Below are 14,820 nucleotides of genomic sequence, written 5' to 3'. Positions count from 1 at the left end.
TAAGATGGGTTGAAAAGCTTTATTTCCTTAATAAAACCACAATTTTACATAACATTCAATCACACTTTTTCTTGATATTTATTTTCAAGTAGGCTAAATGCAATTCCTAATATAAAATCCAAAATTTTAAATTAATATTAAAACAAATAAACAAACAAAAATATTTAATCCATATATATATACACACAACACAACCTGACCTTTTGAACTGGTTTTTGAAGGCAGTGCCAATTTTGGAGGGGTCCTGGCCCCTTCCTTCCCTTCCTGCAGGGAGGAAAAGGCCCTGGAAGAGCAGAGGGATCATTTTCCTGTGGGAATTCCAGAGTGGGAGGCTCAATCAGCATCCCCTGCAGGAACAGCACTGTCCTCTGCTTCACTGACACCAACCTGTGCTTGGCAGCTGGAAAAACCTCTGAAGAGATAAAAATCTTGATTTAACTCATCTATTTTTTTAGGAGAGTTCAAGAATATTCTGATTTTTAGGGTAAAAAATGACAAGGAAATTGTTTTGCCTCAAGTCTCTGCCCTCTGCACCACCCAGCATGATCCCACCTCAGGGTGAAGCTTCCACATTTTATAGAAAGAAACAGCCAATCTGTATTTTATAGAAAGAAACAACCAAGCTCCCAAATGAATCCCAAAAGCCAGCACATTTCCAATTTCAAACCACAAATCCAACACTGTGACAACAGGCCATGACAAAACCTTATGGTTCTGCCATGACTAAACCCAAAATGAGGTTTTATAACCAGCAGTGCTGTTCTTTCCAAAATGAAAGACAAACTCTGGGAAGTGAAATCAAAAGAATCCAAAGGACTGAGAGATATCCAAATGGAGTAACAAGGATTGTCTCAGCCCTTGTCTCATCAAAGATAACTGTCCCTTTTCTTTTTTAAATTAATTTAAAACAGTGATTATGCAAATGCAGCTTGGGGGTTCCTTCAGCTGAAGGGGTGCAGCATGATGGCCACAACTTTATTGCAGACCACGAGCCAGCAGGTGATTCCCACTCCTCCTGGAAAAGAGGGAGAAAACACAATTGGAATTCTTGGATCAATAACTCTGAGGAACCTGTGCAGCTGCAAACAACCTTGGAGGTATAAAAAATTAAATTCAGAATTCATGAGGCCAACAGGAACTAAACTCTTTATATACAAAAGGGAGATACAAGAGATGGGAGATAAATCAATGCTGGTCCCAAAAAAATCTGGACTGTCTTGGGAAAAAAGCACCAAATACACAAATAAAGTGTGGTGAGCGCACCCCAGAGCTAAAACCATCTGCTACAGACCCAAGAGAAAATATCTCAGTTTAAGGCCTGGCAGAATGCTTTGCCTGAACTTAAATTCAGGATTTGAGAGATGTAAAAAGTAAATTTCCTCTGAAATTGAAATCAGCTGTTTTGTAAGTAGCACACCTGTGAAGAAAACTCCCTTTTGGGTGATTTTCTGATTTTCTAATTTAACTCTTCCCCAGGGTCTATTCAATACAGAGAAGGGAAGAATGCTCTTTTTGAGTGGAAATAAAAATGACAAAATTCCATGAGCACTTCAAGAAGCCAGAACCACACACGGAAGAGCTGCTGAAATCACAGAATCACAGAATTTCTAGGCTGGAAGAGACCTTTAAGATCATCAAGTCCAACCCATGTTCTAACACCTCAACTAGATCATGGCACCGAGTGCCACGTCCAGTCTTTTTTTAAACTCTTTGAGGGATGGTGACTCCACCACCTCCCTGGGTAAATGATTCCAGTATTTGACCACTCTTTCTGTGAAAAACTTCCTCCTTAATTCCAGCCTGTATCTCCCTTGGCACAGCTTGAGACTGTGCTCTCTTGTTCTGTCTGTTGTTGCCTGCAGAAAGAGACCGACCCCAGCTCAGCACAGCCACCCTTCAGGAAGGTGAAGGGAGTGATGAGGTCACCCCTGAGCCTCCTGTGCTCTGGGAGTCAGGGAAGCAGCTGCTGGGAATCCCTGGATGCCCTGGGGCCGGGCCATGTCCTGTTCCTCACCTGGCACTCCTGTGGGGAAGGCCACCAGGCGCTCCAGGGGAGCCAGCCACTTGCTGGGGAGCACGGTGACGGGCTCAGAGTAGTACTTCCAGATCAGAGAGATCATCAGGGCAGCCTGCAGTGGGCATTTTTTATTAGTTTGGATAATAACACACATCAAATACATTCCCAGTGCTTTCTGGAATTGTTTCTTTGTTATTTTATCTTATTCAATATATTTTTAGATTTTATATTAAATTTATACACAATATTAGGAGGTTGCAGGGGGATCTTTCTTTCAAGACCCTGTCTTCAATCCACACAGTCATAGCATTTGTTAAAATTCTGATGACCCATTTTATTGAAGTTGGAGGGGAGACGACCCACCTTGCGTTGGTCAGCATCGACTCTGATTTATTAATCCATCAGGCACCTTTTATAACAGTGTTAATTCACTTCATGCATATTGCAAAATCTGAGCTCACAATAGGTCAGGGATAACATACCAACTCCACCTTATGTTTCCAATACCAAGATTTGGGTTCTCAAAATTATTCTTGCTTTCCCAAAACAGCCAAAGATAGAACATCCACTTGTTATGAGAAAACTGCCTAAGAACTCTGATGTGCAAGGCTCTCAAGGCCTTCATGCTTGTCACTTTTACCTGTAGTTAAAAATAACCTGAGAACCTCTGCTGTTTACAGAAGCAGGCTGTGAGAATCTGCTCCTCACAGCTGCCTTCTAAGCCATCTCTGAAAAAATCTCCAACACCATTTTAGCCTGAATTTTTGCCTACCAGGAGTTCAACTCACTTGAACAATCCCCTAAGGAAATCTTCATGCTGACCACTGCCATCCTTGCCAGCAAATTGTCTGCCATCAGTCAGAACTACTCTCAGACAATCTGATGAGGCACCATGAGGAAATGTGTGGCAGCTGTAGGTGGAGATTTGCATCCTCAGCAGAAATATATTTTGGTTTCAAAGCCAGAATTATATTCACATGTAGCAGAACTTTTGTGGATTTGGGTCCAATATAAAAAATCCCCAGTGATTAAAGAGCTAAGACAAATCCCAATCTTGTCCCCTCAAAACCAGAAAGACAGAATTGAGATGAAAATTAAACTCCTTCCATCCTCAACTACCAGATCTTATCATCATTTCCTTGCCAGCTGCAGAATTTTTTTCTGTCTGACAAACTCTGTGTCCTTGGAATCCCAGAATGGTTTGGGCTGGAAGGAATTTAAAAATCCTCCAGTGCCATGGCAGGGACACCTCCCACTGTCTCAGGCTGCTCCAGCCCCAATGTCCTGTTGAAGTGAGGGGAGGGACCCACCTTTGTTGGTCAGCATCTGACTCCCCTTTATTGATCAACCAGGCACTTTTTATAACAGGGTTAATTCACTTCATGCATACTGCAAAACCTGAGCTCCCAATAGGCTGTAGAGAAAACTTCAGCTCCTCCTTTTGTTTACAATACCTGAAGTTTGTTTATTGAAACCAAGATCAGTGTTCCCACCATGATATGAAAAGCTCTCAAAACCTTTATATCTGTTCTCAGAATGGCCATCTGTTCCTAGAACAGCCAAGGACAGAACATTGCCTGTTTTTGAGGAAATGGTCTGAGAATCTTGTTGTTTATATAAAAGGTGGCTGAGAACCTTAATTATTTACAGGATCAAGCCTGGGAAAGGCTGCTTTTCCCTTAGCTGAATACCTTCATGGCCTCTTTCTTTAAGCCATGCTTGAACCAGGCTCTCCACAATGTCCAACCTGGCCTTGGGCACTGCCAGGGATGCAGGGGCAGCCACAGCTGCTCTGGGCACCCTGTGCCAGGGTCTGCCCACCCTCACAAGGAAGAACTTCTTCCTAATATCTGATCTAAACCTGTAATTTTTCAGTGTGGAGCCATTCCCTGTGTGCTGTCCCTGCATCCCCTGGCAATTGTCTCTCTCCAGCTTTCCTGGGGCTCCTCCAGGCCCTGCAAGGCCGCCCTGAGCTCAGCCCAAAGCTTCTCCTGTGCAAGTGAGCAATGCCAGCTGTGCCAGCCTTTCCTGCCAGCAGAGCTGCTCCATCCCTCTGCTCATCCTGGAGCCTCCTCTGGGCTCTGCAGCAGCTCCAGCTCCTCCCTGGCTGGGGGATATGGGCCAATAAACCAGGAGAGAATTGTGACACTACTGAGGATTTGGCTGAAGTTGTATCAATAACAAAATATTCACTTACCTGCACTATGTAGAATACAATATTTATGACCCACTTTATTTTGGCTAATTGGGCAGTTCGTGCTTTCACTGTTAAAGAAAATGAAAATATTAGTTTCCACTACTTACAGTAATGAGTTATAATTACATTAGATTAGTAATTTTTTAATATTTCACCTCTTTAAGGCTGGATATTGCCCTGTTAAAAATCTCTTTCCATATCACTTATAGCTGTATTAAAAACATTCTTCTACAGCAAACTGCCAGCTCTGTATCACATTGTAATTGCTATCTTGACTTACTCAAAACAGAATTCAGTGATGAGCATCAATGAGAAAGAATAAATAATTACCAAGTGAAGCCCAGGAAATTCCTGGGAAGACACAGGAAAGATTTTGAAATAGTTTAAAGAGGAAAAAAAAGAAGGAGAGAGAGAAAGAAAGAGAAAAGGGAAGGAAGGAGGAGAGGAAAGGGACGGGATAGAAAGAAAATTTCAAGGAAAGGAAATTTCAAGGAAAGGAAAGGACATTTCAAGGAAAGGACATTTCAAGGAAATTTCAAGGAAAGGACATTTCAAGGAAAGGAAATTTCAAGGAAATTTCAAGGAAATTTCAAGGAAAGGAAATTTCAAGGAAAGGAAATTTCAAGGAAAGGAAATTTCAAGGAAAGGAAATTTCAAGGAAAGGAAATTTCAAGGAAAGGAAATTTCAAGGAAAGGAAATTTCAAGGAAATTTCAAGGAAATTTCAAGGAAAGGAAAGGAAATTTCAAGGAAAGGAAAGGAAAGGAAATTTCAAGGAAAGGAAAGGAAATTTCAAGGAAAGGAAATTTCAAGGAAAGGAAATTTCAAGGAAAGGAAATTTCAAGGAAAGGAAAGGAAAGGAAATTTCAAGGAAAGGGCTAGTTTGAAGGATAAATACTTAAAGCTGAAAATACTCTTGCCAGCATTTCAGAAACAGAAAATGTTTTTCCTTGTGGAGCAGGAGCAGACACAGCTCTGTACCGTGGGTTTTGAGCTTGTCAGTCATTTTGTTGATCTTCCTCTCCAGCCGCGCGTATCTGGCGAACTCGTCCATCATGCTGATGGTGGCAAGCTCCTGCTTCATGGTCTGGATCTCTGCTCTCATCTGGGACTCCTGCTCTGCATCCTTCTGCAACAGCCTGGATATCTGAGAAGTGAAGGAAATGATCAATTCCTGCTCCAGAATTCCACTGATTTGCATTAGTGTGCCCAAAGTATGATCTGAAAAGCCTCCCACAACAAAGGGCCTTTCACTGAGATGCGGGAGATCCTTGGGTGACAAGAGAACAAGTGACAAGGTGAAACAGCCTCAAGCTGGGCTCCATGGTCTTGAAGGATTTTTCCAATTTAAATGATTCTGTGATCATTCCCATTTCCAGCTCCAGCAGCCAACTATTCCAACATTTACTTCCTTCCTTTTACTTTCTTAATTTCTTTTCTTGAGGCACCACCTGCTTGTCAGTTCATGAACTCTGTTTGCCTGGCACAAAAAGACACAAAATCTTTTTATTGCTGTTCCTTAGAAATTCTTCCAGCTTCCCCAAGACACATGTAATTTATTTCCCCATGGATGCTGTTCTCAGGCCTGCAGACAGTGAAAGCATTAATACCATTTTCAGCCTCAAACCACAGCAAAAGGCTGAGCAGAAATCTTCAGAGAATCTCAGAATATCCTGAGTTGGAAAGGACTCACAAGGAATTGAGTCCCAGCCCTGTCCCAAACCCCCAAAATCCCACCTTGGGCATCCCTGGCCAAAAGCTCCTGGAGCTGTGGCAGCCTCAGGGCTGTGCCCATTCCCTGGGCAGTGCCAGCATCCTCTGGGCAAGAACCTTTCCCTAAAATCCAACCTAAATCCCTCCTGGCCCAGCTGCAGCTGCTCCCTGGGTGCTGACCCTGTGCCAGAGCTCAGAGCTGTCCCTTGGGAGGAGCTGCAGATCCCAGCCTCAGCCTGAAGGAACCAAATGCCCTCAGCCTCTCTTCAAATGGCTCTTTCATCACTCATCTCTAGCAACAGAGTTCAGCTTCCCAAACTGCTGAGGGTGATGTAAGGTTTAAAGGACTTTTGTCCATTTTTTAACAGTGCACACTGATCTCTGTGCCAGTGAAGTCATTTCCACGGTAGAGCAGAGCAATGGGGATTTCAGCATCTTTGTGCACATGTGAGTTTATCTGGCAGCCACAGAGTTTATTTGTCTTGAATTCCATTATCCACGTTTCCACAGCAATGCTTCAGATCAGAACAGGGGCGCCCTAATCAGATTACTGAGATTTATTCCTACAGTGATTTAACTCCTTAATCTCCGTATCCACAGATCTCCCATCTCAACAATGGGCACGTCCATCTGTTGAAAACAAGCAAGACTGAGCAAAGTGATCCTTCCTACCCCGAAAACTGGGAAACTGTGGCTGCTCCATCCCTGGAGGAGTTCAGGAGCAGCCTGGACGGGGCTCTGAGCATCCGGGCCCGCTGCAAGGATCCCTGCCCATGGCAGGGGGGTGGGAGCGGATCATCCTTAGGGTTCCTTCCAGCCCAAACCATTCCAGGATTCCGTGATGCATCCCAAGGGCTGGAGGCTCAGGAGCATCAATGATAACACAGGTAACTCATCAATGATAACACAGGTAACTCATCCCGCAGAAAGAGGGGCTGTGCTCCACCATCTCCAGCCCCAGCTTCTCCTCTGCAAGGCCGGCAGCAGGACCAGACCCTGCCCGTCCCCCGGCATCGCTTCCCCCTGTGCTGAGAGAACCCCCGTAACGCCCCGCCAGTTCCCTGGGGTCCCCTCCCAGCCATTCTCCCACTTCCCCACCGGCGGCATCACTCACGAGGGAGGAGCAGGAGGGCAGCAGGATTTTGAGCGCGTTGCAGAGGAACACGGCGCTGAGCACCAGCAGCCAGGCGCCGCTCTCCGCCATGGGCCCCGCACCGCCACCTCCGCCGCCGCCGCCTCCTCACAGCGCCCGCCGGAGGGCAGGCGGGGCCGCGCGCACGGGGCACGTGACGCGGGCGGGCCAATGGGGAGGCGGTGCGCTCGGGCGGGGCGGGGCGCGCGCCGATCCGGCTGGATCCTGTTGCGGCGCCGCTGGCGCTGCTGGGATGGGGAGGGGGGCGGCGGCTCCGCTGCGCAGCCGGGCTGGGGCGCGCAGGCGGCCGCAGCAGCAGCGCTCGCTCGCAGCAGCAGCCGCGCCACACGAGCAGGAGCAGCCGCAGCCGCGGGGGTCGCGGCCGGGAGCGTCGAGATGCCCAAGAGGAAGGTGAAGGCGGGCGGCAGCGAGCGGAGCCGCTGGGAGGGGACGGCCGGGGGTGTGTGGGGAGCGGGCTCGGCGGGAAGCGGCCGCGCCGCGGGCTCCGGTGCGGCGGGCGGTACCGAGGGCCGGCGCGTTCCCCTTGTGCCGGGAAGGGGGCAGGGGCTGTGGGAGGGAGGCTTGGGGGGGCTCGGCGAGGCTCGCGGTCCGGGAAGGGGCGGGCGGGGGCCGGGGCCGGGGCCGCCCCGCTCGCTGACGCGCTGTGTGTGTTGCAGGTGACGGTGGCGGACGGGGACGCCCCCGAGGAGGTAAGGAGCGGGCAGGGCGGCGGGGCAGGCGGGGCTGCTCAGGGCTGCCCGCCCCTCACACCCTTCTCTCTCTCTCTCTCTCTCTGTCCCTGTGTGTGTCCGTGTCTCCCCGCAGCCCAAGCGGCGATCGGCGCGGCTCTCCGCGGTAAGTGCCGAGCGGCGGGGCCCTGCCGAGATGGGCGGGAGGCCGTGCCCAGACTGGATCCCCGCCTGACTTGTTCTCTCTCCTCAGAAACCCGCGCCTGCCAAAGCGGAGCCGAAACCTAAAAAGTTGCCGGCAAAGGTGAGAATGAATTGGAAAAGGAAAGGGAGAGGAGGTGGAGGTGCTTGGGGACAACCCTGCTGGAATGGTTTTGTTCCTTGTGGGAACTTGGCTGAAGCGTTGTTTTGATGTGCTTCTGCCAGTATTTACAGGTACATTCCATCGCTGTGGCTGTAGAGCCTTGTTAAGCTCCAGGCATTGCACGGAAGCGTGGGCACGGATCCATGCGTGTTATATTGGGTGGAACTACCTGACTGTCAAAGCAGCTGCGTTGGGACATCAGGAGGGATTTCTTCACAGAAAGGCTGGGCAGGCACTGGAAAAGCTGCCCAGGGAGGGGGTGAAGTCACCACCCCTGGAGGTGTCCAAGCATAGGCTAGGATCTGGTTTGCTCTGCTCTGGTTGACAGGGTGGTGCTCAGTTAAAGTTGGAGTATCTTGGAGGACTTTTCCAAACTGAATGATTCTGTGCATAGCGTTGTATTTCATCTGTGTAACAAGAGGGGGTAAAACACACCTACTGATGTTTTAAAGAAGTGTGTTAGGACAGGGAAAAATTGTATTGGCCACTTAAAAACCACATGAGCTTCCATTCATGTGGTCAAACTTTCAGGTGTTTGTGTGTAAGAAAGTGGCTTTGTGTGATCTTTGAATTTTTCAGCACAGCTTTCACAGTGGAAATAAGTGAGGTGTAAAATTGTTTGGGTTTTGGGAGAATTAAAAAAGGCTTTGTGTCTGTTGGCTCGCTGCTGTTTGCGTTGTTAAGTGTTCCTTTGTCATCTTAAGCTTTTATTAGTGATGTGTTAAAAGCTTTGGGGTGACCTCATCGTGACCTTTCAGTACCTGGAGGGAGTTGATAAGAAAGATGAAGGGAGATAATTTCCTAGGGATGGAGTGACAGGGAATGGCTTCTAACTGCAGAGGGCAGGGCTGGATGGGACATTGGGAATGAGGAATTGTTCCCTGGCAGGGTGGGCAGGGCTGGGATGGAATTCCACCCCTGGATCCCTGGCAGTGCCCAAGGCCAGGTTGGACACTGGGCTGGGAGCAGCCTGGGACAGTGGGAGGTGTTGGGGATTGGATGAGATGATCTTTAAGATCCTTCTCAGCCCAAACTGTTCTTTAATTGATTGATATCCAATTGATATCTGAAATTGATTCTCTAATTTCAGATAAACTCATAATCTTTTAGACTTCCTGATATTTTCATTGCATTAATCCTCTTGAGCAGTTACTGATCAGGAGCCCACCTTCATTCCAGTGGTCTGACTATCAGTGTGTTCCCACTCTCAGGGCTGTTCGCCTGAAGAATTTGGGGAAGCTTTCCAATGCTACCAAGTTGTAATTTCCTTTTTTTTACAGTGTCTGTGATGCATCTGCACTTACTGCTGCTCATTGATGTTGGATTTTCTGCTTAAAACTACTTCAAGCTATTAATTAACAGTCAAAGATTATTTAATTCATTAAAAAACCTTTTTACATCAACTTTATCAGTTTTTAAAACTTTTCTCACATTATTTTTTTGCAGTTGTGAGAAGTTTGCTCATTATGGAATTACTTAGTGGGCTTTTTAAATAAATAGTAATGAAGAAAAATATATTTTGGCATTTGAAGTATAGAAGTCTTGTGTTGTAATTATGTAATTCTGAAATATTTTATAAGTGGGCGATCAGGGGTTGTTGGTAGCTTAGCAAATCTATCTTTTTTGTGTTTTTTATTGTTTTCAAGGTTTACCTGGAAGATCATAACAATTGACTTACTGGCAATGTATTTCATTGTAGGATAAATCTGAGGACAAGAAAGCTCCATCAAAGGGGAAGAAGGGGCCTAAAGGAAAACAGACAGAAGAGACAAACCAAGAGCAGCAGACAAAGGACAACCTGCCTGCAGAAAATGGGGAAGCTAAAACTGAGGAGGTGAAGTTTGCAGGGCTGGGTTTGGGTTTTGCTGTTATTGAGAAGTTGTTTTTGTTTGGGTTTTTTTGCTACTAAAGTTTGTTGACAAATGAAATATTCTTTTACTTGGGTCTGGAAAGAGTCTTGAGTAAAAACCCAGAGGTGATCTGGGCAAAGTTGAGGTGACATTGAGAGACCCTGCTGGGAGAAGGGACAGGTTGGTGCAGGGACAAAGTACAACCAATAATGAGTTGTTGCTGTGCCAGGTGAGTCTTGGCTGCCCCACAGTGCCAGAGTGGCTGAACTGTTTGGAGACATGGATCAGGTCCTTTCAGCATCCTCCACTCTGCATTACACTCCTGGAATGCAGACATTGTTACAAATTCAGGCCAGGATTTTCAGGGATGAAATACAAGTGTGAAAATTATGGGCCTGGAGTTGGTGTCAGGTTTCTGTGACAATTTCAGTTCAGTGGAGTATTTTGGTTTAGTTTTGGTTCAGTGAAATATTTTGGTTTTTGTTTGGGAAGGTACAGGATGGTACTTCAGTGAGCTCTGGGGTAACAGTTTGTCAAGCTTGGAGTGTGAAAAAGTTGTGCTCCAACTGCAGGTTCTTCAGCTGACTCATTTTTGGCATTATTGCAGTCTTTTAATTTGTGCTTGTAAAGCTTCAGCAGTGGAACCAAATTTGGCAGCGTTCCCACCTGGGGTCCCTTTAGTTCACAGAGCAGAGATTATGTAAATGTACAAGGAATGGATGATGATTGCTCACAGCACCCAAAATTCTAGGTGTAATTTTGTACCAAAAGGCAGAGTCTGTCCTGTTGGATGTTACTGTTTGCTAAGAATTCAAACAGGGTTAAGATTTGAAGAATATTTAAAGTGTGGCACTGAAGTTTAAAGGCATGAAGTGTTACCTCATGGATTTTCTAAACACCTCGTGTATCTGGAGCTGTGTAACAGCTGGAGGTTTTTCTGTCATAAAGGCAGTAATGCAATTAAAACGCTTTGCAGTGTGTGTTTAGTAACAAATCAACATCCTGCAATCCATCCTGGTGGATCCAAGGAGCCTTTTTGTGAAGCTTGGTTTAGCAGATCCAAAAGAAATCTGCAGGAACAAGTCAGGGTTATTCTGTGCAGGGTTTAAGGTGCATTAAAACCACTCCAAACTAATCAGAACCACTAAAAACTTCCTGCACTGAATTATTCTGGTTTTTTTTTCCCTTTTCCAGACCCCAGCACCTGATGCAGCTGCAGAGAAAGAAGTGAAGTCTGAGTGACACCTGCTCCCACATCTGTAACTGGTGGTCCTTAAACCTTTCTTCTTGTACAATTCAGAGGAATATTTTTATCAACTATTTTGTAAATGCAAGTTTTTTAGTAGTTCTAGAAAACACGTTTTTAAAAAGGAGAGAATCCCGACTCAACCCATTTTTTTACATATTTAGATAAGTGTAAATGCTTTTTTTAAGTGGTAAAATCATGTACTGGTTGTCTGTTTTCTATGAAACTAGAAATTAACAGTGTGTTAATTAAGGAGAGGGCATTGAGGCCTTGATTAAGCCTCACCTTCCACAGCCTCCAAGGGACAGTTTTCTATCCTATAAAATGAAGCATAACACAGATCAGACTTTGGAATTCATAATGATGTGTTGAGAATGTCTTAACATTTTAGTTCTTTATCTTTCTCTGTGGTTGTACCATCAGTAGAATTGCTTATCTAATAAAACTGCTCCCTAGTGGTGGATTCCCTGCTGAGTGATGTATATCAGTGACAAAGTTATTTTTGGTAGTTGCAGCTTTATTTTTTTCCAACAACTTTGTAGCTGTGATGCAAAAAGATTGGAAACTTTTATTTTATATCTTTAAATACTGTCTTAAGTAAAAGTTTCTGCTTGGCAGATGGAACTTGTTATGTCAATATTTGAGATACTGGAACTTCACATCTAGTTTTCAAGGACAGCTTGTCTACAAAGATTGAGTGAAAAATATTTGAAATAGTGCTAGGAAAAAAAAAACAGAATTAGTTTTTAGATTTAAAAAAGCTCTGTGAATAAAAACAATTGTAAAATTGTTGATAGTGTTTGTGATCACCAAACAAAAGCCAAATAAATCTTGATTATGAAAGGATGTTTCCATAGCTCCTGTATTGAGTGTGAACTCACAATGTGAGTGCTGTGGTTTGGATTTGTAACTGTGTCCTTCAGAGTGCAAAAATTGTACTTTAAAGAGATGGGTGGCAGTTCAGGAGTGGAGAACTGCAGCATTGGTCTAAACTTGCAGTTGCAAAGTGAGAGCTTTGTGCTGCTGCTGTTTGCTTTAAAAAAGTCAATAATTAGTGAGTGTCAGATGGCAGCCACAAACTGTCACCTTGTGCTGGGAGGAGCCAGGCTCAAACAGAAACGTTTGTTCTTTGTTGTTTTCTTTCCTCTTACCCCAGAATTTGTTTATGCTCCTAAGTAACACCTGCAGGCCCAGTACCTGCTTCCTGTACATTTTTAGTGCCTTTTTCAAATTGTTGCAGTTATTTCTAAAAAAAGCCACTTCAGTTTCACCTCTGATTTGCTTTCTTCATCAATACTCTCAATTCAAGAAGAATTTTACCATTTTTATCTCTTCAATACTTTAGAAATCTTTAACTTTTCTATAGGAAGTCTCCCAACCTTAGAGCACAATGTGCTCCTGTTCCATTCCATCACAGGAATGTTCCTCACATTGAGAGCACACCTGGCTTTGGCTTCAACCTCTTGGATATTTCAAAACTGGAAATTGATGCCACTTTTATCACTCACTTCCCTTAACATCCTGCTTATATTTGTTGGTTTAATTTCATAGTAACAAAATCTATCTCTATGATATTATTCTCTAGTTTTGGCAAGCTTAACCCACCAGTTAAATAAGTAATAAACTTGCAGGTAAATCCCCTAAAATAACCACTCCTCCCTGCTTTTACAGAGTGTCTGTTTTTCATGTGTTTGGGTCTCTGGTGCTGTGATCCTGTGCACTTTCAGCACCTCCCCACATCTATCACCCACTGCTTTATTTATTGTAACTTCTCAATATTACTCTGTCCTGTGTGATTTATTTGGTCTTCAGCTAAGGACTGGAGTGAGAGCTGATGCAAATGTGAATCCAGTGGAGCACAATCTGATTCAAAATACAACAGCAGGAGAACAGAACTTCTTGCTTGGAACATTCTCTGTAGTCTTTGTATATTACTAGTAGTTGTTTGGGTTAAGTGAATGAGACATAAAAGTAATTTACTTCAAGGTTTTAAAAATGCATTTTAAGGTACCAGAGGTGGGGAATTAAATAGGCAAAGACCTGGGATTTAAAATATAACACAAGTGCAGCCATTGCTGTTTATATCAGTGTACATGCTGGGCATGGCTGGGAAACAGCTGTGGGAAAGAAAAATGAAGAATGGTTTGGGGTGGAAGGGAACTTAAAAATCATCCAGTCCCACTCCCTACCATGGCAGGGACACCTTCCACTGTCCCAGGCTGCTCCAAGCCCCAATGTCCAACCTGGCCTTGGGCACTGCCAGGGATCCTGTGCCAGCCTTTCCTGCCAGCAGAGCTGCTCCATCCCTCTGCCCATTCTCACAGCTCGATGTCCTGGCTCTCAAAATGCTGCCTCCAGGAGCCAGGCTCGAGGTGGCACAGGCATGGGGGCAGAGCTGGTTTCTTTTTGGCTCAGTGATGCCAGGGGAGCAGTGCTGTGTGTGGGAAATGCCCCTCCCCAAGGTGGTGTTTGGGGACCCCCAGGTGTCCCCGGAATCCCGCACGGGGCTCTGCTGTCACAGCACAGGACACAGCCTTGATGCTCCCCAATCCCTGCAGCCACGGCACACACTGGGCACCACGCGGCGCAGTGCACTTTGAATCGCATTATCACAAAATCATTTTGCTTTGGAAACACTTCTGAGATCATCGAGTCCAACCTTTGATCAACCCCTTGTCAACGACCCACTTCCAGTCGTTCCTTGAACTCCTCCAGGAATGGGGACTTCAACACCTCCCTGGGCAGAGCATTCCAATGTTCAATCTCATTTCCAGCGAAAAAATTCTCCCCGTGTCCCAGCTGAGCCTGCCCTGGCCCAGCCTGAGGCCGCTCCCTCTGCTCCTGTCCCTGTTCCCTGGCAGCAGAGCCCGACCCCCCCGGCTGTGCCCTCCTGGCAGGGCCTTGTGCAGAGCCACGAGGGCCCCTGAGCCTCCTTTGCTCCAGCCTCAGCCCCTTCCAGCTCCCTCAGGGACTCTCCAGCCCTTCCCCAGCTCCTTCCCCTTCTGTGGATAAGCTGCAACCCCTCGATATCCTCGCAGTGAGGAGCCCAGAGCCGGACACGGCACACGAGGCAAAGGCCGTGGCCCGGCGGCACACGGCGTCCGCTCCGTCACCGCATCCCCCCCTGGAAACGGCTGTCGGTGTCTCGCCGGTCCCGGGAGGGCTGTCCCGGGCTAGGGAGGCCGAGGCACTGGCGCCAGCACCGCTGTTCCCGGGCCCACCGGAGCAGCCCCGCAGCCGCCGCCGCCTCTCCCCCGCCACCCCTCAGCGCTGCCGCCTCGCCGCGCTCAGCCCCGCCCCCGGTGCGCGTCACCGCCGCCTTCCTCGCGCGATCCTTCCGCGCCTCCGCCTCCCCTTCTCCTCACCCGCCGCCTTCCCCACCATCCCCCCTGCCACCCACCCCGCTTCCCTTCGTGTATATTCCCCGCGGCCACACGCCTTCACCGCTGTTCCCTCGGCGCGCTCGAAGCGCCCGGTACTGCGGGAACTATTTTCCGCCGCCCCCCCGCGGGCGCTCCTGGCGGAGGTGTCGACGGCGGCTCCGTGGCGGGTGGTGCGGCGGCGATGGCGGCGGCGCCGCCGAGGCTGCGCTGAGGGGGGAGAGGGAGGGAGG

At 47.0% G+C, this 14,820-nt stretch overlaps 2 protein-coding genes across 3 annotated transcripts; one reads left to right on the top strand and one right to left on the bottom strand.

Annotated features, from left to right (window-relative positions):
* Positions 1-4: 4 nt before the first annotated feature.
* GET1 (guided entry of tail-anchored proteins factor 1) lies at positions 5-14,773 on the bottom strand. Of its 2 annotated transcripts, none has more exons than XM_074533996.1 (5): positions 14,646-14,773; positions 5,195-5,360; positions 4,215-4,282; positions 2,015-2,129; positions 5-1,015 (listed from the first exon to the last, which is right to left on the bottom strand). In XM_074533996.1, exons 2-5 carry the CDS (start codon positions 5,316-5,318, stop codon positions 942-944), a joined length of 381 nt encoding a protein of 126 aa, XP_074390097.1. In that variant the 5' UTR covers positions 5,319-5,360; positions 14,646-14,773; the 3' UTR covers positions 5-941. The 2 variants fall into 2 exon arrangements, with proteins under 2 accessions (XP_074390097.1, XP_074390089.1); XM_074533988.1 differs by lacking the exon at positions 14,646-14,773 and adding an exon at positions 7,041-7,206.
* Positions 7,284-12,054, top strand: HMGN1 (high mobility group nucleosome binding domain 1). Its single transcript, XM_074534007.1, has 6 exons — positions 7,284-7,469; positions 7,736-7,768; positions 7,884-7,913; positions 8,001-8,051; positions 9,811-9,945; positions 11,156-12,054. Exons 1-6 carry the CDS (start codon positions 7,455-7,457, stop codon positions 11,201-11,203), a joined length of 312 nt encoding a protein of 103 aa, XP_074390108.1. The 5' UTR covers positions 7,284-7,454; the 3' UTR covers positions 11,204-12,054.
* Positions 14,774-14,820: the final 47 nt, after the last annotated feature.

The sequence above is a fragment of the Zonotrichia albicollis genome, chromosome 2 (assembly GCF_047830755.1).
Source record: "Zonotrichia albicollis isolate bZonAlb1 chromosome 2, bZonAlb1.hap1, whole genome shotgun sequence".
NCBI classification, from domain to species: domain Eukaryota; kingdom Metazoa; phylum Chordata; class Aves; order Passeriformes; family Passerellidae; genus Zonotrichia; species Zonotrichia albicollis.
Note: the sequence above shows the minus strand (reverse complement) of the source record. Positions and strands in the feature narration are given on the sequence as shown.

What these genes read in the sequence shown, in the direction of transcription:
- GET1 (XM_074533988.1), bottom strand. Translation starts at nt 7,130, where the DNA reads ATGGCGGAGAGCGGCGCCTGGCTGCTGGTGCTCAGCGCCGTGTTCCTC. An exon ending in TGCCCTCCTGCTCCTCCCTC is followed by an intron (nt 5,361 to 7,040) that starts GTGAGTGATGCC and finishes TTCACTTCTCAG; the next exon opens with ATATCCAGGCTGTTGCAGAA. An exon ending in TGACAAGCTCAAAACCCACG is followed by an intron (nt 4,283 to 5,194) that starts GTACAGAGCTGT and finishes TTTCTTTAACAG; the next exon opens with TGAAAGCACGAACTGCCCAA.
- HMGN1 (XM_074534007.1), top strand. An exon ending in ACGGGGACGCCCCCGAGGAG is followed by an intron (nt 7,769 to 7,883) that starts GTAAGGAGCGGG and finishes GTCTCCCCGCAG; the next exon opens with CCCAAGCGGCGATCGGCGCG. An exon ending in GATCGGCGCGGCTCTCCGCG is followed by an intron (nt 7,914 to 8,000) that starts GTAAGTGCCGAG and finishes CTCTCTCCTCAG; the next exon opens with AAACCCGCGCCTGCCAAAGC.